Genomic DNA, 25,332 nt, shown 5'->3' with positions numbered 1-25,332 from the left:
TTCATTGGAGTTTAGAAGAATGGTGGGGAGGGGGTTGGGGGTAGGGTTGGCGGGAGTGGAATCTCGCAGCATTCTATAAAATTCTAACAGGATTAATGCAGGAAGAATGTTCCCTTTGACTGGGGAGTCGAGAGCAGAGGTCACAGTCTAAAGATACAGCATAGCCACTCAGGACTGAGTTAACGGGAGGTTTCTTCACTCAGAGACTGGTGAACTTGTAGAATTCTCTGCCACAGAAAATGGTTGAGGCCAAACCATTGCACATTATTAAGAAGGAGTTAGATATAGTTCTTAGCTCTAAGGGGACCAAATTGTGAGAAAATGTGAACAGGGTACTGAGTTGGATGATCAACCCCGATAATATTAAATGGTACACAGCAGGCTCAAAGGGCTGAATAACCTACTCCTGTTCCTATATTCTCTATCCCTATGTTTCTACCAGGTCCCCTGAGTATGGAGAGTGGTACAGATTTGTGAATAAGACTTTAACACAGAGAAAATAGAGCAAACGTATTTTTGATTAAAATGTAAGTTTTTTTTCAAGACAGTAGAAATTTTTATGACTGCCTTAATTAAACAAAAAGGAAAATGCTAAAAATACTCTCTGATGAATTGTAATGCAATATTGGAGTCTGGAAGCCTGTAATTCTTTATTTGTGAAGGTTGATATTTAGAAACAGTCTATCAAAGCCACGACTGTGTGACCTTTGTCATTAAAGAAGGAGTACTTTTTTTTTAAATTTACAATGAAACAAAGTCAGGGAAAGAAGTAATGCAGTCCAATTCTTTCAAGGCAGAATCATGGTTAGAAATCTCATTATGGCCATGCAGTGTCATCTTACTGAGTTGCAAATATTGCATACAGTTCTATTTTAGTATCAAATTATAAAAGATCCTTTAAAAATATTGCCTGCCATTGGCAATGAAGGGATTCACAGGCCCTACCCATGGATGATTGAAAAGATCCAGAATATACCTGGAAGGATCCTGAAGAATTAACTTCAGGATGAAAGACCCCAACATACGCTGTAGTGACACCAAATCCATGGTCAGTTGATCGGTTTGACTGAAGGTGCTGCAGCAAAGGCATGAATGTGAATTTTCCAAAGCCACATTGTCAGTGAGAATCAATTCTGAGGAAAAGTCATGTTGTGCTTGAAACATAATACTGTTTCTCTCATCACAGATGCTGTAAATCTACTGAGTTTCTCCAGCACTTTGATTTTCTTTCATATTTTCAACATCTGAAGTGAGCAGCTCCTGAACCATATCTTGGCAATAGGTAAATCACATGTCATTGTTATTTTGGTAACTGGGGCCAATGTTTCCAAGGAGACAAACATTGCAAATGTATCATGGATATTAGTGAGATTTATTTGTTATCTTACATGATATGGTTAGCAGTGCTTAGGGCAAGGCTTTGGACTGCACACAATAGCCTAGTATCTAAGTTTCACAAAGCATTTGTCACTTATAGCTATGTTTCAGTGTAAGGCTATGTGCAATAGTATTACCCTTTGAAGAGCCTATCTTCACTTGACATTGATGTCCTCTCTCTCTCAGAATGAAGCACTTATCTCACTTATCTCAACAAAAATGGATGTGTTTTGCAGCCATTTGAACCTGTAATGTGCTGTTTTTATTGGCAGCAAGATGAAAGGCAGTTGCTCCTCAAACAGTGAGTCTCTTTTAATATTGGTGATCCCTCAAGCATGCCTTTCCTGGTAGCTCTCCCTTTCAATCCCATAGGATTTGCACCTTCCCAAGTCCCCATCCAATGAAGTCCATCTAATTCTTCATCTGCTCACTTACTCACCAGCGCCAGGTACATCATGTAGTGCACTGACCACCTTGGAAGTTGCTTACATCGATGCTGCCCCCCTCTACGTGACCACTTTCCCTCCCATGCTCCATTGTCCCACCCTCCCTATATGTTGAACTTGCCCCCCTGCCACTATTATTATTATAATCCCCATAATTGAGTTCTGCAGCCTCCCTCCATTACCAGTGCTCCATGATAACACTGTTTGCTATTTAGTGGACTCAGGACTGACTGTGGGCCACCCTCTTTAGAGATTTATCTGGCGACGAGGAAGCAGACTCTGGTTGATATCTATACTGCGCCACGATTGTGTTCCTCCAAGTGCCTGGACTGGTTTCACTGAACTCACAGGACTGACAGTGTCCCACTCCCCAGTTTGTAGAGGTACAAACAGTGCGAGTGTGAAATTGTTGGACCATGGTTCCCAACAGCAACATGTCCATCCCTTGACTGATGACGGCAGGCAGCCATGACATGGTGTCTGCACTCAACAACAAGGCAAAATAGAGTATTGTGAACTTGTAAGATGCAACTGAGATATCAAAGTGCAAAAAGTTGAGGCAAGGCAAGGCAAGTCCAGGATGCTGTGAGCATCTAGATAGGCTTAAAGTGAGAGGCCCTAACAGAGTAAGTGAGAGACCTGAGATGCTTGGTGCAATCCATGACCTGGGTACATCTCCCTATCAGCAAAGTGGCTGTGCAGCAACATTACAATGAAAGGTGCTGATGTACTTCAAAATATAGCTTCACAGTGCAGAAGTGGACTGTAACTGAACAAGGTATGTTCCATGACAGTGAAATGAGGCAGGTACCTCTGGAATGCCAATGTCCATGGATGTGGGGTGTAAATGTCTGCTACCCATGGAGGACTCCCTGAGATGTTGATTCTGGATGCCCACCATGGAAGTCTGGAGAAACAAGTGATCAGCTGGAGTGACTGGGTACCCGCTCTGACTTTCCAGTCGGATTCCTTCTGCCTAATTTCTATCTGGCAGGTGGTAGAGTAGGAGTGAGGATATTGATAAAATGAGTTTATCATTAATAGGCTTAAACAGAATTCAAAATTGGAAGTCAGACTTCAGGAGTTTTTAAATATATAGGATTAGATGTTAGACTGAATTGGGAATAACTCTGAAATGGCAGTCTTAATAGAGAACATTATAGGATTCTGATAAAAGAAATGAATCTATTAGTTATCTACTCAGTTAAAGGTGACAACACAAATGGGTTTGTAAACCAATTAATTAATTATATGTAAATATATATTCTCTATTTGGTTACTTTAAATTCAGTTCAATTTGCCTTTCATTTTTGACAAAAGACTATTCAAAGATACAACAAGAATGATCAGCCAGATCGTGTCCGGATTTTATGGTAAATGTAGTTGGTTCAAATAAAATTCTAACGAGAAAATGTATGCCTTGCCTTCGTCTAAAATTATTTAATTTATTTTATAGTATAAAACAATTTGTGGCACATAGAGAGCAACAATCCAAGGGTTGAACAACATACTGGAAATAACTGCTACATCTGTGTTGGTCAAGCTCACATTGCTTACTACACTGTTAACAGGATGGAATTTGAGCATGACCTAGGAGAGCAAACATTTCTCTTTGTTTAGTTCTTGCATTCTCAAATTCCAGATTATCTTTCTCCATCCAGACCTTCTCCTGAGAGTGGGCGACAATCCCTTTCTGAAATTTCTCTTGAGAACTGTATCTTCTTGTGACCAGTGCTCTTTACAAGGATCGATTTCTCACCAATCTTAATATTGGTGGTATTGCTGTCCATTTTTAAAAAATTCATCACTAGAATGGTTCCACTGGTTGGGTCAGCATTAATTGCTCATCCCCTCTTGCCCTTGAGATGTAGTGATGAACTGCCTCTCTAAACCACAGCAGTCCATTTGGTGCACAATACTGTTAGGGAGGTGTCTCAGCAACACCGAAGGGATGATGATAAATTTCCAAGTCAGGTTGGTTAATGGCTTGCAGGAGAACTTGCAGCTGATGGTGTTCCCCTCTATCTACTATTCTTACTAGATGGTAGTGGATGTGGGTTTTGAAGGTGCTGTCTAGTTGGTAACCATTGTAGCTATTGAACATTGGAGGTGGAGGGAGAGAATGTCTTCATGGTGCCAATTAAACAGGCTGCTTAGACCTGGCTGATGTTAAGCTTCTTGAGTGTTGTTGGAGCTGCACTGATCCAGGCAAGTGGGAAGTATTCCACCACACTCTTCATTTGTGCCTTATTGATGTTACATCGACTTTGGAGAGTCTTAGTTCTAATCTTGCTGTTCATCAGTGTTTTCCTTATTTCCAGGGCAGGTTAATGAATTTGCAATATCCTTTTGATGTTGGATGTCAAATCAGTGGTATTTGCTGAGTTCATCATTGAGTTGGGTGGTAGAAGTTGTAAACTTTTCATTTTCTAATACAGTAATGGATCATGCTTTTTCATGAGCATTGTGTACCACCTGGCACTGACCATGAATTCAAGAATGAATCTGTCTTCACTTCTTAGAGGGCATAGAAGCAGATGGCTCTATCAGTCATAATGTATCCATTTTGCTGATGCTCATTAACACCCATTGTGTCACTGATCTTTCCTATTTCAATTGAGTAGCATTGTCATTATTCTTTCTGCAAGGTATCAGATAAATCATGCAGCCACATCAGTTTTGTTGTCTCTCTGTGACATTGCTGCCAAAATTGATAGAGGAGAAAGCTGATGGACTCTCACGTGTTTTTAGATTAAAGAACCATAACAACGAACAGTATGTAATTGCTAATCAAAACACTGTTCAATCCAGGAAATCTTAGAGGTGACAAATGAAAGATTAGTGTACTTTAAGCCAAGAGTCTTGGCCTCAATCTTTCTGTGATCAACATTTACACAAATACACGTATCACATGATTCCAAATGCCTTCTGTTTTACTATGCTGCCTTCTAATTATTTCTAGAAATAAATCACTTGTATTCTTTCCTCAGATGGATATTTTAATAAACTTGTTATCTTTTCCAAAAAGATACAAGTTAATAAATTGTAGACATTAGTGTGTGGCTAGAGCTCTCTCTTGTGGTGGGGTTTATATCTGCAAGAATTCGTTACACCAGCTTCTTACCTCATCATCAGTCATTAGAAATCATATCTCTTTACACTTCATGCATGTTGAAAAAGTATCTGAAAGAATGTCTATAATCCCATACAAGCACTTCATTTTAGACTGACCTCTTTTTTTTCATTACCAGGATTAATGTGTGCAATGGGAATCTCTCCCACCAGTTGGAGAACCAATGGGATTTTTTTCTGCTTTTCTCTGGGAAGCCCAATGTTATTTTGGTGTAATCAGGCAGTTACATAGACAGCGCCAGGTCTCCCATCAGATTAAGCCCCCAGTTGGATGTACTATGAGGAGGAAGGTAATGGTCTTGAAGTGGATGTAGGCAGGCAGCCTATTGGAATGGCTTGTTAATTAAATCTGTCAATCCCATCGTTTCACCATTATGAATAGAAAAGCTGTTAGTTTTGTTTCAGATCGCCTTTCATCTTGGCCAGTGCGAGGAGGGGAACATTTGTTAACTTATTCAGTATTTCAACTATGGTTTGCTTCTTTACTTATTTCCTGTATCTTCAGAGCTTTTTGGGCAGTTTTCACAGTTCTAAATATTTCTGTGTTATTCTTACAGAAACTATGTTTCATTACAACTCTTCGGCACTCAATCTCAGCTTCACCCCTGACAATATGTTCTGCGCTCACGGGTCAAAGGTCATGTGTGTAATTTGTCTTTATTTAAATGCTTGTAATGATTGCATAAATATGGCATGTCAGAAAGGACATTTGTACATGATTGCATCTTGATCCAAACATCGCAGGCATAAATGCAACTCAGCTGACCTCCTAACAGTGATTTTAAGAATTCTATATGATACAAAGACTGCAGCATTTCAATACCACTGAATTACTCATTACTGTTACAAAGAGAAAAGCAAAATACAATTACTTAAGACAGTTGTGCATTCGATCTGGGGCTTTGAGAGAATAACTCATACAGGGAATTCTCATCTTCAAGTGCTACATATGCCTTTTTTTTAAGCTATCAGTCCCTCATTAGAATTTCACTGGATAAAATATTTGTTTTCTTTATCCATACTTCAGAGATTTGTTATGGGGACCAATACAATTTCAACTGAACTTTGTCAGCAGCAACCATACTGATGTGTGAGGCAAGCTACAATGTAAACATGCCTGGCTGTAAATAATTCAAATGCATACAAGTTTGTGCCATGTCTGAGCTCACAGCAAGTTGTATTCGTACAATAGAGTCAGAGCGTCATAGAGATGTACAGCATGGAAACAGACCCTTCGGTCCAACCTCTCCATGCCGACCAGATATATCAACCCAAACTAGTCCCACCTGCCAGCACCCGGCCCATATCCCTCCAAACCTTTCCTATTCATATACCCATTCAAGTGCCTCTTAAATGTTTTAATTGTGAATAGAAAGTTGTTAGTTTTGTTTCAGATCGCCTTCACTACTTCCTCTGGCAGCTCATTCCATACATGTACCACCCTCTGTGTGAAAAAGTTGCCACTTTGGTCTCTTTTATATCTTTCCCCTCTCACCCTAAAACTATGCCCTCAAGTTCTGGACTCCCCGACCCCTATTTACTCTATTTACTCTATCCATGCCCCTCATAATTTTGTAAACTTCTATAAAGTCACCCCTCAGCCTCCAACACTCCAGGGAAAACAGCCCCAGCCTATTCAGTCTCTCCTTATAGCTCAAATCCTCCAAACCTGGCAACATCCTTGTAAATCTTTTCTGAAATCTTTCAAGTTTCACAACATCTTTCCAATAGGAAGAAGACCAGAACTGCACCCAATATTCCAACTGTGGCCTAACCAATGTCCAGCCACAACATGACCTCCCAAATCCTGCACTCAATACTTTCACCAATAAAAGAAAGCATACCAAACACCTTCTTCACTATCCTATCTACCTTCAACTCCATTTTCAAGGAGCTATGAACCTGCACTCCAAGGTCTCTTTGTTCAGCAACACTCTCTAGGAGCTTACCATTAAGTGTATAAATCCTGCTAAGATTTACTTTCCCAAAATGCAGCTCCTCACATTTATCAGAATTAAACTCCATCTGCCACTTCTCAGCCAGTGGTCAAGATCCTGTTGTAATCTCAGTTAACTCTCTTCGCTGTCCACTACACCTCCAATTTTGATGTCATCTGCAAACTTACTAACTGTACCTCTTTTGCTCACATCCAAATAATTTATTTAAATGACAAAAAGTAGATGACCCAGCACCGATCCTTGTGGCACCCCACTGGTCTCAGGCCTCCAGTCTGAAAAGCAACCCTCAACCACCACCCTCTGTCTTACAAGTCTGATATAATTTTTAAACAAACTTTGTCCTAATTTATATATCAGGAGCATCCTAACAGGACAATCACTTCTACAAAAACAGACATGCTATCTATACAAATGCTACATGATGCAGTGAAAATTCTCCAAGTGCAATAAAATAGTGTTTGTCAGACTCTCAAAAGTCATCAAATGATAATGGGTGAAAACAAAAACTGCACGAGAGTACAACAGTGTCTGGAAAGTTGAGGATCAATTTAATATTTCCAGTGGAGACCTTTTCTCATTACAACTTTCTAACCATTATGTTTATGACTGTTTCAGTTTGTGGTTATGCTGTGCTGCCTGTTTGAGATCAGTAGCTACTTTAATACCATGACTGAGTGTCTGAGTGTCTGAGTCCAAGTCTGAGTGTCAGTAGAGGTCTCTGCAAATGCTTACTAGCAATGTATTGACACAGCATCATTTATAATCAATGTACTTTGAGAATTGTTAGTGCAAAGTTGTAAATGTGCAGGGTTGAATCTTTCAGAAAGCAGGAACATTTCCTTGCATTCTCCTCACACTGTAGCTCTGTCAGAAGATCAACAGAATGCCAGAGAAAGGGCATAGATGACCATTGTCAGCCACTTACTCCATTTTTCTGGAGTCCTTCTGACCTTGCACCAAATTTTCAGCAACCCCTACAGAAATGCAGGGTGAAGGTTTAGCTTATGTTTATAAAATATTGAGACTCCACAGAGCTCATAAACGCTTTCAAAATCCACTTAATATGCATTGGATTTAAATTCTATCTGATGTCATGTCAAAAAGCACCCACAAGACCTCTCAGCTTTGTATTTCTTTCTAAAAGTATCATACCAATGTTTGCAACAAATGGTACAATATCACTGCAATTAACATCCTCAGAAAATGATTAGTTCTAGTTCTCCTTCCTTCTATTACCCCTTGTCATATGAGGAGCAGTTGAGATCGCTGGGTCTGGTCTCTTTGGAGTTTAGCTGGATGAAGGAGGAATCTCATTGAATCTCTCATAATACTGAGGTTTGGATAGAGTGGACATTTCCATCAGTTGGAGAGACTAGGACCCAAAGACAAAGTATCAACCATGAAGGGAATGACCCTTTAAAACTGAAATGAGGAAGGTGGTGAATCTGTGGAATTCATTGCCACAGGAGGCCAAGTCACTGAATGTCTTTCATTCAGACATGAATAGGGTTTTGATTTGTAAGGGAATCAAAGGCTGTGTGGAGAAGGCAGGACAATGGGGTTGAGACAAATGTTAGCCATGATTGAATAGCGGAGCAGACTTGATGGGCTATATGGCCTCATTCAGCTCCTTTGTATTATGGTTTTAATGTCTTCTTGAACATTACACTTTCCTGATAAAAGTCATGGGAAGAAAGAAAATTAAAACACTCCAATTGCTTGCTAATGCATTAACTGAGTTCATGCAGGACTAAAACTACTAGTTCTGACAGTGAAATATCAATTTATTCATTCTAATCAATTAAGTATCCTTTAGAAGGTGGACCTTATCACAGACAATTTTAAAAGGTCTCTGCAGCTCAATGGTTCCTTGAAGCTGTCTTGCAGCTGATTTATTTATACTCTAAAAGCACAGCCTGGGTATTTCTGGAGACTGGAGTCGATTGGTCTAAGGAGAACTCATTGCCATAAAGAGAAAGTCATGTTTTGCTGACCCATCACAGAAAGCAATTTATACTGCTTGCTTTTGAAAACTGTCCGTGGCTTACCAGACTTCACCTCAGCTCTCCCGTCTCACTGCCCTCTGTTCGTCTTCTGTGTCTCAGGTGAGCTTTAATTTTGATTTGCTAATACTTCCTATATACCCTTAGTAATTACCTTTTTGGCCATACATTAATATTTTCAAGATGTGGCCCACAATCTATGATTGAAAACTCTCATATTTTGATTTAATTGTTTACCAAAAGTAGTTTAAGTTTAATTGTGATCAGTGATTCCAGTCTCTAAAGCAAAATTGGGTGTATGGTTATGATTTAACATTTTTCTACTTACGTATTAAATATTAGTTGGTGTTAATTTTTTTAAACCTTTTTTAAAATCATCTCTCCCACAAGAATATGCCCAGTTGAGCATATTGTTGTTTTTAAAAAATCATTACATACAACGAAGGATGTTAAAGAATGTTGACATTTTAATAATTTTACTCTAAGTACATTATAGTTTCACAATTTCAACAGTTAAGCTTTACATTTTTCTTCACTGATCAATTGATTTCATCAGTAGAAATAGGGATATAAAAGTCTGGAGATGTTCTCCAACTTTTGCAAAGTAAAAGCTTGGTGTCTTTGGTATTTGTCTTGAGGTCACTTCACACTGGTTTTAGGCTGTGTGAGATTGAGAAACGACTGGCATTAAGGATCTCATTGACATGCACCTGCTCCTCTTAGTACACTGACCAAATTTAGAAACACTTTCTCAAATTCATTTTCAAATGCCTCCCATTCTTCAGGATATAGTTTCTACACAGCTCATCTTTCCTTCTTGAGTCTGATTTTAAAAAAATGTTACAAGTCTCCAATACTTTAACATTGAGATCTTCTTTTCCACCTTCACATTTATTAATTGAGTAATCCTGCAAAGCCACAATAGCATCTTTGTCTAAAAATATCATAGATGGCATATTTTATTAAACATTATCAATACAATTACTATGTGAAATTAAATGATTAAGTTGGTGATTTTTTTTATTAACAGGTCATAAAACACAACCATCAAAATGGGAGAGTGAGTATTACTTGCTGTTTAAAAAAAATTTGATTAGTTTGTAATATTTCTTGTATAATACAAATAGAATTGACAAATGACTTTCAAACTTAATAAATGATTCAGTACATATTATCAGGAGGAAGAAACAGGCCGCATGCTGCTTGGATAAGGCCAGAATTTAACTCATTCAAAATCCAATGCCTTTTGGGTTCAATATTAGGACTTCATGAAAATCTGAATAGGACAGTGGTTCAAAAGGATTTTGGGAGTATAAATACAAAAATTTATAGATGTAGTAATACGTTAGTAAGGCTAGAGAAAAGGAAACCATGCACTTGCATTCATTTCTAGAGAGATAGAACTGATAAGAGAGGCTACGTTATCCTTGTTTTGAACTTTGGTTAGAGTAATGTAGACAACTGTGCAAAATTCCAGTCTCTAATTAGATAGATACATTGAAACATTGGAGAAGGTACAAAAAATATTCACGGGGATAGTCCAGAACTGAGAAGATATACACATCAAGAAAAGCTGAATAAAGGGGGGTCGGTTTTCTCTAGAAAAAAAAAGACTAAGGGAAGACTTGATAAAGGCATTTAAGATAATAAAAAGATAAGTAGAATGCTTCCACTTATGCAGAAAGCAAAAAATGGATCATAAATGTAAAATAGTTACTATTAGTTTCAATAGGAAATCAGGAGAAAGTTCTTTGTTCAAAGATGGTAAAAATGTGCAACACTCTGAGCAAGTGCATTGAGGTGAATAAGGGGATGTTAGGTAAGTCCGTGAGGCAGAAAACATTAGGTGCATAGGACGATATGGTTATACAAATCAGGTTGGCAGGAGACTCAGGTCCAGCATAAACAAGTCAGATCAAATATAGTAGTCTGTTTCTGTAATGTAGGAGCTGTATAACTATCTAATCTCTAGTTAAAGTTGTGCATTTATTTCACCTGATAACTTTGAGGTGATAATCAATGATATTTGGAGAATTTGAACTTTGTGTGGATTCTAATGAGTTGTTCTTTTCCTTTCCAGTGATGAGGTAAGGTATTGGGTGCTAATCCCATAGTAAAATGTTTGTGGCTCTTTGATACTGCTGGAATGATTGTAAACTTATTCATAATTCAAACTTCCATTCATTGTGCTGTCCAAGTCATTTTCAAAATAGTACTTTGTGTTCTAACAGAATGCTGTCAGTAAGATAGCTGAGAAATCCATGCTACCCATGTGAAATATTCCGGCATGTACCCAAGCAAAGCACTTTTCTCTTTCTGTGGTAAAACACAATAGTGAGCATGTGAAATGATTATGCTTTCTGCACTTGACCCATGAGAACAATTATGAATGACATCCTTCCGAAACTGGGCTGTGTGTAGAGCTATGTAATGCACAGATTAAGTTATGTTACTTTGCTGCTGAAGATGGTGATGGTAGGGCCATTGAAGCTGATGAATTACAAGTGACATACATTAGAGTGAATAACAGCGAAATACAGTGAATGCTAGAAACCTGAAATAAGAGGTGAAAATACTAATGACACTAAGCAGTTCTGGCAGCATCACTGAAATGAGGACCATTTCAGGTTGACGATCTTTCATTAAGTTGGCTTTCATGCATGTTTGAAATGAAGGATCAATTCTTGCTCCATTGCTTTTCTCCCGTTCTTTTTAAGATGATAACTGATACTTGGGTATAGGTATTGTCTCATGCGAAGTCTCTATTACTTGACAGGCAAAGAGAATAAAAATTGGTAGGCTTTGAAATTAGAATCCATTACATGTTGACGGAGACTCCATTCAATTCATAATTACATTTTCTGTTTCTCGTCAGCAGAGTGTGAGAGAAAGGCAATAATTGTCTTACTTGAGCTCAGTGCCTAAGTGCTACAATTAAATGACAAATTTTATAGCGGGGTGCCAGAACCCATGGCAGGGATTCCTATATATATAAATCTCTAAAGGTGGCAGGCCAAGTTAGTTAGGCTGTTTAAAAGAAGCAGATACTAAATGCAAACGAGGATTATGTGGTTATCCTTATAAATCACTGGTTGTACAATGTGTGCATTTCTATTCTCTGAATGATTCCTCAAAGAACAGACAGGGCCTCAACCATATAACCAACAAGCATAGCTTTCAAGTTATGAGGCTATGCAAATCCTTCCCAGCCATTAGAAAAGAAAACTGGAGCTACAAGTTTTAATCTGCCTTATTTTAAACAAACTGATAATTGTAAGATAATAAAGGTATTATTTCATTGTTGTCACCTGTTCTCTGGAGTTTACCTCAGGCTACGTGTGTCAGCTTCCACAAGACTGGGAGCATTAAATAAAGCCTATGAATTCAATTAATACTCATTAAGTTTTCCATTGGTGTCAATATATATATATATATCATTGCTTAAGCAGTTCCCCCTTTGCTGGTCGTAAGAATAGTATCTTCCTGACACTCAACAAACTGCCCATGTTGCTATCAGCAAATTGGCCACGTTACATTTAAATGCAGACTGTTAATTGTACAGTGACCATGATGCAGTGAATTGCCAATTGTTGAAATCAGTGATCAATCTTAGCTACCTTATCATCGGGTGATCTTAAGATAGAATCATCCATGGTTTGGAGATAATACAAACTGTAAAGCATTTCAACACTTCATTGTTAGTTAAAATATTATTTCAGAGCTTTCTTTATGTTTCAGTAGGTACAGCACAGATTAATAATCATTCAGTGCAGAATGGTCTTAAAATTTGATCCTCTTTCTCTGCTCATTTAACTTTTGACAGAAGTGATATGAATGGCTTGAACTTTCAGCCTACTCTGGTTCCCAAGACAATACATACAAATTCTATTATTATGAAAACTGATTCAGCACTATTCTATCTGACAATTTATTTTTGTCTTAATTTTTCAATGCTCCTTACCTGAAGAAAATACTTAATAGTAAGATATAGTCAAAAAGTGGAAGTTAATTTATAATAAATGCTTCAATCCCAGCCTCAGAATGACATTGCTTACTTCTGCATGAGTAACACTTTGACAGTAAAGTTATCTAAAAATGCTGACTTCCATGTGGAATCTTGGAAGACAAGTGATCTATTCTCATAAATTACCTGGGCTGCTTGAAATAAAGTCCAACAGACTACTAGATGTTGCACCAATGCCACTGATCACAACTTTCACGGTGTACCAAATGTTTTCCAACACAGGGAATGCCAAGGGTATGTATGAATGATCAAAAACGCAATAGGCCCATTAGCAAAGAAAATGGCTCAGTTAAAAACAGCATTGAATACAACAAATCAATGGAAAGGTGGGTAGAACACTACCTTTAGTTGTACTCCAGTGAAATCAGCATCATTAGGGAAATCTTATAAACCATAGACAGCCTGTCTAGCAGGCAACAGCTGTATTCAGTGAAACTTTTGATTCATTTGTCATCGTAAAGTTGCATGTAATGATGCAAGACCGCTTGAACTCATCAAGGATAAATGTGTCTGTGCTGGAGGGAGGATGTTCTGACTCCATATATTTGTGAAGCTTCATTTGTGATCCTGACGTGGATGAACACAGCAATTATAACTATTGTGGCAGCTCCCTGCTGAACATTGTGGGAAAAATATTTGTCCATGTTGCCCTTGTCAGACTGCAGATTCCGATTGAATGCATCCACCCCAAATTCCTCTGTGAGTTCCAATCTGTACATCTTCAATCAACATGACCACCATCCAATAGCTATAAGAACCATGCATTGAACAAAGGAAAGCACTATACATTACTTCATCAACCTTACCAAAGTATTCAACCATGGGAGCACCAATAATATAATCAGGCTGCTGAAAAAAAACTGGCTGCCATTTAAGTTTGTGAAATGTGGTGTTTTCTTTCAGTGAAAATGAGGAGTAAGGGCACGCTGAAGGAATTGCATTAGAAACCTTTGAGATCTGCAGTGGATCAAACAGTGTTGCGTCTTCATACTACCATAGTCGTATGCCTTTTGGTCATTTACTGAGGGCATGTACTTACATTGCAAAACAGATGGAAAACTATTCAGCCTTGCCCGTCTGAAATCCAAGGAAAGGCTGAACCATGCCCACAGCATGCCCTATGCCCTATGCTGATGCTGCCATACAAAAATTCCACATCAAGAAACAGTTTTGGTGGCAGATGGACAGACTATTTCAAACCTCTAAAGAATTTAGCTTGACCATTAGCATCAGGAAAATAGATGTCATGGCCCAGGGTGTGGCTATATTCACAATGTGACCCTGGAGGTTGTTGATAGTTTCACATATCCAGCCCCCACAATCCCCAACAATTTGCTGTCTCAGACATATGCCTGGCATTTCTTGTCAGGGGTGGGCATCAACTCAACAGTCCTGGTTAATGTTAATTCCACAAGTATTCGCTCATTGCTAAGTCAACAATGCCTGAGCTGACTTGGCCATTTTCATTGGTTGGATGACAGCTATATGTCCAAAGCCATACTGAGTGATGAACTGGTCACTGAGTCATTACCTGCTAGATTGCTCTATACCTCCAGTGCAAGAAAACAAGTGGACATGGACAAGCAGGAAGGAGTGACTGATGGCTGTGGCTCTTGAAGCTGACTACCCAGAGGGACCTTGAAAGAGGCAAGAATAAGAGCTCAACTGGCTGAGCTCTCTAGCTTCAGTTATGTTAAATGTGACAGAGACGGCCAATGATGCTTCTGAATCACACAGAGCTGAGCAGTAAGCCACAACCGATAGGCTCGAATAGACTACCATTACTTTTATATACTATCTCTGTTCTGTGGCTATGTTAAAACTGAATTTAAATTGCTATGGAAACATTTGAATTCAAGTTAATTATATTAACAAAAAAAATTGAATTGAATAAAAGTGCATCAGCCTCTTCACCTGTGGTGCAATACAAATTGGTTGGGTTTGGACAATTAAACTTTCACAGCTAATAAAATTACCACTAAATCGTGAAAATGTGGCAGTGCAATATTTTTTAAACAGTAAATTATTATTAGTAAAATGGCATCTTTGATAGTGTAGATCTTTAAGAAAGAGTTCATTTATCTGTAGAAATCAAGACTTTCTTCTCAGAAGTCTGCACTGTTTGTGGAGAGTCACCAGGTTGTGATATTCCTATAATTGAGGAAAGACATTCTGGCTATTGAGGGAGTGCAGCGTAGGTTCACGAGGTCAATTCCTGGAATGGCAGGATTGCCTTACACGGAAAGACTGAAGCGACTGGGCTTGTATACCCTTGAGTTTAGAAGACTGAGAGGGGATCTGATTGAAACGTATAGGCTTATGAAAGGATTGGACACTCTGGCAGGAGGGAACATATTTCCGTTGATGGGGGAGTGCCGAACCAGAGGACACAACTTAAAAATACGGGGTAGACCATTTAGGACAGAGATGAGGAGAAACTACTTCACCCAGAGAGTGGTGGCTGTGTGGAATGCTCTGCCCCAGAGGGCAGTGGAGGCCCAGTCTCTGGATTCTTTTAAGAAAGAATTGGATAGAGCTCTTAAAGATAGTGGAGTCAAGGGGTACGGAGATAAGGCTGGAACAGGATACTAATTAGGAATGATCAGCCATGATCATATTGAATGGCGGTGCAGGCTCGAAGGGCAGAATGGCCTACTCCTGCATCTATTGTCTATTGTCTATTGTCTATTGTCTAATTGATCAGTGAGGAGACTTACCAGGTATCTAAGGATGGTTGACAGTCAAATAAAGCTTTAGCACTGAGAAGGCAGTAGATTGTCCTGTTAGGTGAGTGTAAAAGGGGGTACTCTTTCCAATATTTTTACTGTTAAAATAAATAAAAACTTTCAGGTCACCATTCTGAAGGAGCATCACATCAACAGTGAACTCAGTGACTTGTAACACCTAGCTGTAGTGCTGGTTTTCCCATCTCACCCTACTGCTGAAAGACTGAATTGGCTATGGGCTGCCTGTTCATGTGTAGGCCAGCCAAGACCTTGCCCCCAATGCTGTCTCTGGGAAAATGGCTCAGGATGAGATGATGCTAGGAAACTGATACACTGGACTCAGGCATTAATTTATACATCAACCCTTCAAGGCATAACTATTCAGTTTCATGTTGGGGAGAAAGATGAACTAAATCCAGTTGTTGGGTCACACCAAGTCTGGCTTTTTAAATAGCGTGGTTTGTTGAAAAATGGTTTGTTGGAATGTCAATTCTGAGATGACTTGTTTGACTGGAGGAGACTTCACACTAACAGCATGTTCCTTTGCTCTGCCAAATATTTGAAATAATCTGTTTTTAAGTTACTTTCCAATCCTTGTTTCTTTTTCTATTTCTGGATCATTATAGAAAAAATCCAAGATGACTTCTTCTCGCAGAATGCATCTGAAGGTAACTTTTCAGCCTATTATGCATTTTATTGATACTAGTTATAATGTACAATGTCTTCATTGTTTCACATATAACTGGCTGCTTTATTTCATATGTATTTTAGAGTTTACTACTCTCTCTTGCTAAAGCTGCACTTGAGAAGGAGGAAGCAGATCGGATAGCAGAGAAGGAGAGGTATATGGAAGAACATTGTGGACATCTGCAGACTGGTGGGCTTTCAATGGCCGAGTTACAGGTTGTTGCAAGATCATTTTCTGAATAATCAGTCTACATTTCTCCTTGTTCTGAGCAGATTATAGGGTTGAATTATCAGCAATTACATGTATTACATTTTGAACATGTATCAAAGTTCATTGGCCAAGTCAATATCATAGAATGTTTTCCGTTAACAGCCTGGGCAGTAATCTATTTTACTATTTTGTACTATTTTAATTATCAATGCTGTCATTAGAATAGAATCCCAAAACCATGATTTGCAAAACAAATGTATTTAATGAGGGTGGCTTTTTCACATACACTCGAATCCATGTTCTCTTTGACGACCAAAAGATTTATTCTGTAAAAGTGAATGCAGTAATTCACAAATCACAAAGAAATTTGCTTTTTTTCCCATAATTTCCATTTATAACCTATCTCTCATTGAATGGCCCATGCCCTATTTGGAAAAGTAGGCCTACTTCCAAGGTCTTGCTGTCTATTCACTGTCACAATCAGGGCAGCATGGTGACTCAGTAGTTAGCACCTCTGCCTCACAGTGCCAGGGACCAAGATTCAATTACAGTCTTGGGTTACTGGATAGAGTCTGCACGTTCTCCCTTTGTCTGCATGGGTTTCCTCTTGGTGCTCTGGTTTCCTCCCAGAGTCCAAACATGTACAGGTTAGGTGGATTGGCCATGGGAAAATGCCAATAGTGTCCAGGGATGTACAGGCTAAGTTGGTTAGCCTTGGTAAAAATGCAGAGTGACATGTATAGGGTGGATTGCTCTTTGGATCATCAGTGTGGGCTGAATGGTCTATTTCCACATTGTAGGGGTTCTATTCTGTTCTGCTGAAGGACCCAGAGGAAAATGCTGCATTAAACCTTCCCTTAGTGGTAACCGTCTTAAGAACTTATTTCAGTCAAAGCATATGTTTTGAATATTTTTTTTTAAGAAAAGCCTCTGGCCCACTTTTGACAAAAAAACTATAATGACACAGCAGCAAAACTCAGATGAAATTGAAGCTCAATGTGTAAACTAGCACAATGGTTCATCTCCTTCATGCTGACTTCACATTGACTCTTCTAGCTCTCCAATGCCATTTGGCAGTTAATTATTTTTTCCCATCTGAACTTACTGATCCACCCAATGTAAGTTCCAAAAGGCCCTTTGTCAATTCCAGTTATAAAATGAGTGAGCTTTAAACCACGCTGCAATTGCACAATGAAAAGCAAGAACCAGAGTCATTGCAATGTTGATCTTTCTCACATCTGTCTCAACAGGACTTGTGCAAGAAACTTCATGCAAAGATAGATGTCGTTGATGAGGAGAGATATGACATAGAATCCAGAGTTAATAAGAGCACCAAAGAGGTAACGGTCACATTTTTAAATTCCTCGCCATGTTTTGTTCTTTCTTGGAAAAATATTTTAGATTGATACAAAGCGCTAAAGCAACATTAAGTCCTTTGACACTTAAACCTGTACCCATGGTATTGTGGAAGGGCTGTGGGTGACTGGTGGAGTGGGCACTCTGCTTGTCCTTGTTTCATGTTACATAGAGTTTATACCTCCCTAATCCAGTAGTATTGGGACAATGTAACTTGCTAGAGTACAGAAGGTGACATGTCAGAGTCAGCATGGGTGTTGTTAAAACAAGTTTTTTCTTACTCCTGGCCTTCTGCTGAAAGAGGTGATCAATGCTGAGAACTCTAAGGTCCCCTTAAAGTGCCTTCCAACAGTTAAATGCTGGGGTCTCCCTTGCTGCACTGCAAAATACATCTTGTTTAGAGAAAACTGGAACTTATTTCAGGTTCTGGATCCCAAAGTTTGCTGCACCAGACAGTGCAGGATTAGGGAGGTACGGACTGTATTATAATAGGAGGGTCAAATTTACTTCAGTTGGCAATGACCATGGCCACTGGAAAATCCTACACAGGACACACCCAACAAATGCTCCTCAAGTTGGCAACAAATGTTGCTGCTGGGCCCTTCAATAAGTGTGAGGCTCATCATTTTCATTTTCATGTCTAGTTCCTACCTTACGCAGCTGACTGCCTATAAATGAATGTGACGCAATGATTGGTTGAAATTTCTTGCACTGCTAAATTAGTATGTTTTGCATATGTGTTACATGCAATAAGCATAACATATTCCAAATTCTACACTATGCATTGCTGAATACTTGTTTGGAGCTATGAATTGAGGAAACATCATGTCAAACGTGCTCCACTGAAGTAAAAGGACCATAGAGCAGAGACAGAAGCACTTTTGGTACAGCATATTTACATTTTCATCCTGTTTTTAACATAATCACTTCCCCAAAGGTTCAGGGATAATGATTGCATTGTAATGGTGTAACTAAATATTCACAATGCCCGCCACAACGTTTCAAGTGATTATGACAAACGCATTCATACATTTTTTATCCTACCAAAAGTAACCATTTGTTGTTTCTCTTTAATTAAGCATCCTCTTGATAAAGATCAATGAAGTTCTGTGGTGAATGAATAGAAGACTAAGTGTGATCAATGAAAAAAAAGTTGCATTCTTTCGAACAGAATCAATGTTGCATTTTCTCTAAGCAGAATAGAGCAACAATTTCAATTTTACACAGGAAAATTATTTGGTGTGAATTAACAGAAAACTGAGTTAAATCTTATTCTTGATCAACATTACCATCTTTCAGTGATTGGAGTTTCCAAGGTTTCCAGTGAAGAAAGATGTTACATTTGGATATCTACTGGGTGGATTCATGCACAAATTTTAAAATCAAAGTTCCAGATTGGCACAAACAACTAAATTGGGAAATAGTCAATATGAGATGTTAAACTTTGGTTTTAACAGTCTTGTCTTCTCTCAAAGCTCCTTTTATGACATTTTCTAGAAAATTATCAGGACTTTTCTGTTCCATTTAACTGCGCTGGCAGTGATCAACTCTTTAAGTCAGTTGCAAATTCTATCAGGAGTTTTCCCTGCAAAAATAATGAGAAGAAATAAACTGGGATTGGGAGGGGTTGTGGAAGTTTCTTGAACATGAGTAAGACATTCCAGATCCAATTTCAATGCAATGAGAATGAAGGAAATCAACCAACAATATGTTTGAGTCATTTAGAACAATATTTAATGTCGATGTAATGAAAGTCCCAAAGCACCTCACAGGAACATTGTAAAACAAAGGAGGTAAGCAAGCCATATGAGAGATACAGATGACCAAAAGCTTAGTTCAAGAACTAGTCAGTCTTAAGAAAGTCGTAAAGGAGGACAAAAGATAGGGCAAGAGGTGGAGAAGAGGAGAGCTTGAGGTCTATGTAAATGTTTATTCTGAACTCTGTCAATATTTCAGATTGATGATCTGAACTTGAAAGTCTTTGACCTGAAAGGCAAATTCAAGAGGCCACCACTCAAGAGAGTCCGTATGTCTGCTGATGCCATGTTACGTGCTCTACTGGGCTCCAAACACAAGGTGTCCATGGACTTGAGAGCTAACCTGAAACAGGTGAAGAAAGAGGACACTGAGAAGGAGAAGGTAAGGCAACATTCCTGAAAACACTGGCTGAAATTTCATTTCTCCCTTTGACAGCTTTTACCTCTGCACTGGTCACTTAAAGACAGGCATTGGATCAAAATGCTTGAATTCCCTTCTGAGCAGCCCTATGGGTGTACCTACATCCCATGGATTGCATCGTATTTAAGAAGCTGGTTCACTCCAATTTCCTCCAGGGCATTCAGAATAGGCAACAAATTCTGGCCTTGCCTACATTTTTCATGTCCATGTACTTTTAAAAAACAATTTCAAGCAATCAATTACAATGAAATCTATATTAGATGTGGATCAACATCATCTCTTCCTCCCTCTCCACCTCCGAATATTAATTTTTGCACTTGCAAAATGCTGTATCTTCATACCAATGGAATCACATGCCTTGATTAAGTCAATAAATTAACTTGTCCGATGAAAGCAGCAAAACAAAGCTTTTTATTGCATGATAATTTTGTATTATGTCAAATATTAAGTCCTACAGATCCATGCTTAGTACTGTGTAGAATAGTCCATTATCAATCGACCACTTCCAAAACCATTCAGACATCTCTCCCCTGTTCTGAACAGAATTGAGAACAGCAATTCAGTTGGCTCATCAGTTCTTCCTCTGTACTGACCTTTCTGATCTCAACTGGTAGCATTAGTAGTGGTCTAAGAGTTTAGCTTCCCCTCATTGGGTAAGGAGGAGAAAATCAGCTCAATGTACCAACTCTGCACCCTCCTACCCAATCAAATAGCCTCCCACCTCCACAGGTTTCTCTGCAGGGATATTTAATTCCATCCCTTGTCTGTGTTGACTAAACAGATTCCAGACAAATTTAATGTTTCATTTCACAAAATTTATCCATAACTTCTGATAGCTTAATGATTAGTTTAGTGAGTAAATGTGTTTTGTGAGGTAGTATTGGCCCACATAGATTGGAAAGTTTGAAAGTCGTTGTTTTGCTAAACTTCATCCTTAAACTTCACAAATTACTCCCATTGCAGGATCTGCGTGATGTTGGAGACTGGCGTAAAAACATTGAAGAGAAGGCTGGAATGGAAGGCAGAAAGAAGATGTTTGAGGGTGCTGAATAAAATTGTCACCATGTAACCAAATACTGTATTACATTTAGTATTTGTAATAAAATATATGTAGGTCAACATTGTCCTTATCGCTATTGAAAATTCATATATGATTTAGTTAGTCCTATGTGGGACGAGAGGATGACACATTAGTTAGAAAGAAGGAGCTGGGAACTAGCTTGAATTCAATCCATCATTACACTGCTTGATATTGCATCCATGATTTGTTGTAGCTGGGCATTAAACAGCATTTGCTATTAGTTGGGCTTGCCCATCAACATTTTGAATGTTGATGTTTTGAAGTCCAAGTTTCTGAAAATGCAAGCTGATAACCTTGCTGTGAAGAAAACCACACCTGGACTTTTGATGAATAGGACACTTGTACTACATTTGTCAGTCAGATTTGAAGATAATGAAAGTAAGACTGCAAGGATTGAGAAGGAGATGCAAAGTAGAGTGTGCATATTCAATGCCAAATTGAATACAGGAGGAAAAGTAAAGCGAGAAAAAGAATGGATTAAGAGACAGAAAATGAAAAGGACAGAAAGGAAAGTGACAATAAATATTTTTTAAAATGTTAATCTTCAACAATAAAGAAATAAATTTCATAATTCCAATAATTGATTTTCCATATTAGAGAGATTGATGGTAATTAATCATTATCATCTCATTAAAAGGGAGCTTAGACTCAAATGAACAAGTCAAAACCATCTCAGGTGAATTTAATTTCTATCTACTGCAGCATCTCCACTACATTCAATTATTTGCTGATTAGACAAAATACCATCTTCAGTTAGCAATGGAGCAGTTCATTATAAACAAAGATTTTGTGAATGTCATGCTTTCCCCCATCTAGAATTGGTGAACCATTCACCTATAAATAACAGTGAGTGACCATTAGCTTCACTGCTATTTGACAGCAAATTATGACCCTTCATATATCTTCTCAAAAGCCCTATATATGTTAAGTATCCACTATATTGTAAGAACATTTATTTTATGATCTATGTACTGCTCATCTAAAGTTACAGTGTAAATAAACTCTTCCAATCAGGGTTAATGTTTTTTAAACTTGAGTATTCTGAGGCTTTTTTTGGTTAACTCTGCTGTGATATAGGACATTCACGCTAATGCACATGGAAGTAACCAGTATTCTACTGCAATGTTCTCAATGTTTATAATGGAGTTTACAACCTGTCAGGAGCTGTGGCTTTTTTTCTGGCTACAGAGCAAGTTGCTAGAAGGTTGCATGTTCAAAACAATAGTGTTGCAACCTATTGTGGCACAGCCTAACTTCCAGCTGTGGCACGCAATTGTTCATTTTCAACATAAAAATATACAGGAATGCCTACTGTTGGCCATTGTACTGTTTTAGGGACAGAAGGAGATGTGTGGGTTGTAGAAAGGCGGCTGTGTGGTCCTCCTATGGACAAATCAAAAACTTAGGTGGTGACAGTCAAAGGTCAACATACATTTAGAAGCGTAAAAGGTCTGCCCAAAAAAATCTCCTCAATTTCCAAAGAGGTTGTTGCAAATAGAATAGTTTCAAGAAGTTCCCATGTTATGATTTATCTGGTCTTTAAGACAGCATCTGGCACAATGTCAAACAAATGTTTCTAATTAAAATGAAAGTTGCATGATGGCACAAAATCAGAAGCAATGTAGAGAGAGATGGTATAGTAACACGTTTTTGATCTCATATGCAAGTGCAACATAGAATCCCTACAGTGTGGAAGCAGGCCTTTTGGCCTATTGAGTCCACGCAAATCCAAGAGCATCCCACTCAGACACACCTCCCTACATCATCCTTGTAACCCTGCATTTCCTATGGCCAATCCATCTAGCCTACGTATCCCTGGGCAGTATGGTCAAGTTAACGTGGCCAATCCACCTAACCTACACATCTTTGGACTATGGGAGGAAACCGGACCACCTGGAGGAAACCAACGCAGACACGGAGAGAATGTGCAAACTCCCCAGAGATAGCTGGCCAAGGCTGCAATCAAACTCAGGTCCCTGAAACTGTGAGGCATTAGTACTGGACATTGAGCCACCGTGCCATTCATGGATAGACACACCAAATTGCATTTAACAATGATAAATACAAAGTATGGATATTGGTCAACAATACTAGCATGGGAATATAATGAGTCAAAATAAATCAACATATGGGTTAGGGGAGCTGGGGAGGTGGAGGATTGTTTCTCAAATTGAAGTCAATGGAAGAGAAAATTAGATGTCATATTAGGTGACCTTCTAGAGGTCTATAAAATCATGACAGGCATGCATAGGATAAATAGACAAAGATTTTTTCCCTGGGGTGGAGGAGTCTAGAAGTAGAGGGCATTAGTTTAGAGTGAAAGGGGAAAGATATGAAAGAGACCTAAGGGGCAACTTTTTCACGTAGTAGGTGGTGCGTGTATGGAATGAGCTGCCAGAGGAAGTAGTGGATGCTGGTACAATTGCAACATTTAAAAGGCATCTGGAAGCAGGAAGGGTTTGGAAGGATATGGGCCAGGTGCTGGCAGGTGGGATTAGAGTAGGTTGGGAAATCTGGTCGGCCTGGACGGGTTGGACTGAAGGATCTGTTTCCATGCCGTACATCTCTATGACTCTATGACTCTAAATTATAACTTTGTAACCATAGCCTTCCATCACAAAACAATACTTGTTTTTGAAAAATAAATAAATGAGACAGAATGCAGAAAGATAAAGCAACAAAATAGATTCACATGTAAGGGGAAGTATTAGTGCAGGTTACATTTTTTTCTAGAATAAATGTAACTCTGGGGTGAAGCATCAGAAATATAAATGAAGTAAATAACTTGAATTGACCAGTGTTTCCCATTACCTCAAGACATCCAATGCTCTCGTACCTCACAAATCTCATAGTTAATGAAATACGTTTAACTGTCATTACTGTTTTTAAGTAAATGGAAACTTGACAACCATTTTTTTTGCAGCAAGTTATATGCTCAGATGGACTTGTTGTTGGTTTGAAGGTTAGAAGAAGCTCAAGACATGGAGCTCTTTGCAGTAATATATTAAACCATGTATTCCTTATATGTAAAACACACCAAGATTATTACTTCAAAGCAAATGGAGAAATCAAAAGCTGTAAATAGAATTGACAGAAACAGAAATTTGGACATCAGGCAAAACATCTTGCCGCAAAGTGAAGATGTCTGTAATAAGCTGGGCAACAAAGAATAGAGGCAGAACTTGACGTTGTTTAAAATATGAGATGCCATAATGCGAGAGGACATTTGTTAGGCCACTTTTGGAATATTGTATGCAATTCTGCTCTCCTTCCTATTGAAAGGATGTTGTGAAACTTGAAAAGGTTCAGAAAAGATTTACAAGGATGTTGCCAGGGTTGGAGGATTTGAGTTATAGGGAGAGTTTGTAGATCTGAACATTGATAAGGCAAATAACGTTTACTTTGCTTTGACCAATTACTTTATTAGATTTTATTGTGTGAGCTCTAAAACATAGCTGAAAGGCATAAAATACAGCCATTGATGAGAATAGGATCTGCCAATGCTCTTGGTTAGGTAACTATGCATAATGTTAAACAAAACAAAATGGGTAGAAAATAAAGAAGAGAATTTACTGCTTTTTTTTCTACAGTTGAATGCTTCAGGTGGCTTTTCTAAGATTAGCAGATTTTTGACATCAGATTAGATTTGGTAAATTATGGGATAGCCTAATCTGGCATTCTGAGTTCATCTTTGGTTTAGTATACCTTGTCTGCTCAAATCTGCCTCCCAGTAAGACAGGGCCAGTGAATAATCTAGCAATACTACATGTGATTCTGCCTTATGAAGACTATAAAGCTCCTGATTGAGATAGGGACAATTGCAAATAATAATCTGGGCAATTATTCAAGAAATAAATAAATGAACAAACAAGATTAATTATTTTCCATTGCATATAATCCATGCCACACTGCTGCATATAAAATCAGAATAATCTCTGCTTCTCTTTCAGAAGCTAAATTCACTTTACCAGCTAACAATTCCTGATTCAACTTGCACTAACAATATGTCTTCTTGAACATTCATATTTAGACCTCAGGCAAGAGGCTCTCTTTTAACTGATCTGGTAATGAGACAAGTCAGTGGGTCTCTCCCTTTCAGGTTTACTGACCTCTGACCCCTTGCTGACCTATCTGAGTTAACAATTGGTGAACT

At 38.5% G+C, this 25,332-nt stretch overlaps 1 protein-coding gene and 1 long non-coding RNA gene across 3 annotated transcripts; both read left to right on the top strand.

Moving 5' to 3' along the window:
- The first annotated feature begins 8,852 nt into the window (after positions 1–8,852).
- Positions 8,853–15,338, top strand: LOC140493598 (uncharacterized). 2 transcript variants are annotated; one of them, XR_011963721.1, is made up of 3 exons: positions 8,853–9,018; positions 9,947–9,976; positions 10,997–15,338. It is a non-coding gene; the product is annotated as an uncharacterized lncRNA (long non-coding RNA). The 2 variants fall into 2 exon arrangements; XR_011963722.1 differs by lacking the exon at positions 10,997–15,338 and adding an exon at positions 10,926–10,944.
- Positions 15,339–16,206: 868 nt separating this feature from the next.
- On the top strand, positions 16,207–21,217 carry LOC140493597 (troponin I, fast skeletal muscle-like). Its single transcript, XM_072592215.1, has 5 exons — positions 16,207–16,334; positions 16,438–16,569; positions 17,815–17,904; positions 19,877–20,059; positions 21,062–21,217. The coding sequence occupies exons 1-5, from the start codon at positions 16,305–16,307 to the stop codon at positions 21,149–21,151; spliced, it is 525 nt and encodes a 174-aa protein (XP_072448316.1). The 5' UTR covers positions 16,207–16,304; the 3' UTR covers positions 21,152–21,217.
- Positions 21,218–25,332: the final 4,115 nt, after the last annotated feature.

This window comes from Chiloscyllium punctatum, chromosome 22 (assembly GCF_047496795.1).
Source record: "Chiloscyllium punctatum isolate Juve2018m chromosome 22, sChiPun1.3, whole genome shotgun sequence".
Classification (NCBI taxonomy): Eukaryota; Metazoa; Chordata; class Chondrichthyes; order Orectolobiformes; family Hemiscylliidae; genus Chiloscyllium; species Chiloscyllium punctatum.
This window is presented reverse-complemented; position numbering and strand designations above follow the sequence as displayed.

Excerpts from the sequence above, each read along its gene's own strand:
- LOC140493597 (XM_072592215.1), top strand. The coding sequence starts at position 16,305 with ATGACTTCTTCTCGCAGAATGCATCTGAAG. Across the intron at positions 16,335-16,437 it reads CTCGCAGAATGCATCTGAAG|AGTTTACTACTCTCTCTTGC; the intron begins GTAACTTTTCAG and ends TATGTATTTTAG. Across the intron at positions 17,905-19,876 it reads TTAATAAGAGCACCAAAGAG|ATTGATGATCTGAACTTGAA; the intron begins GTAACGGTCACA and ends TCAATATTTCAG.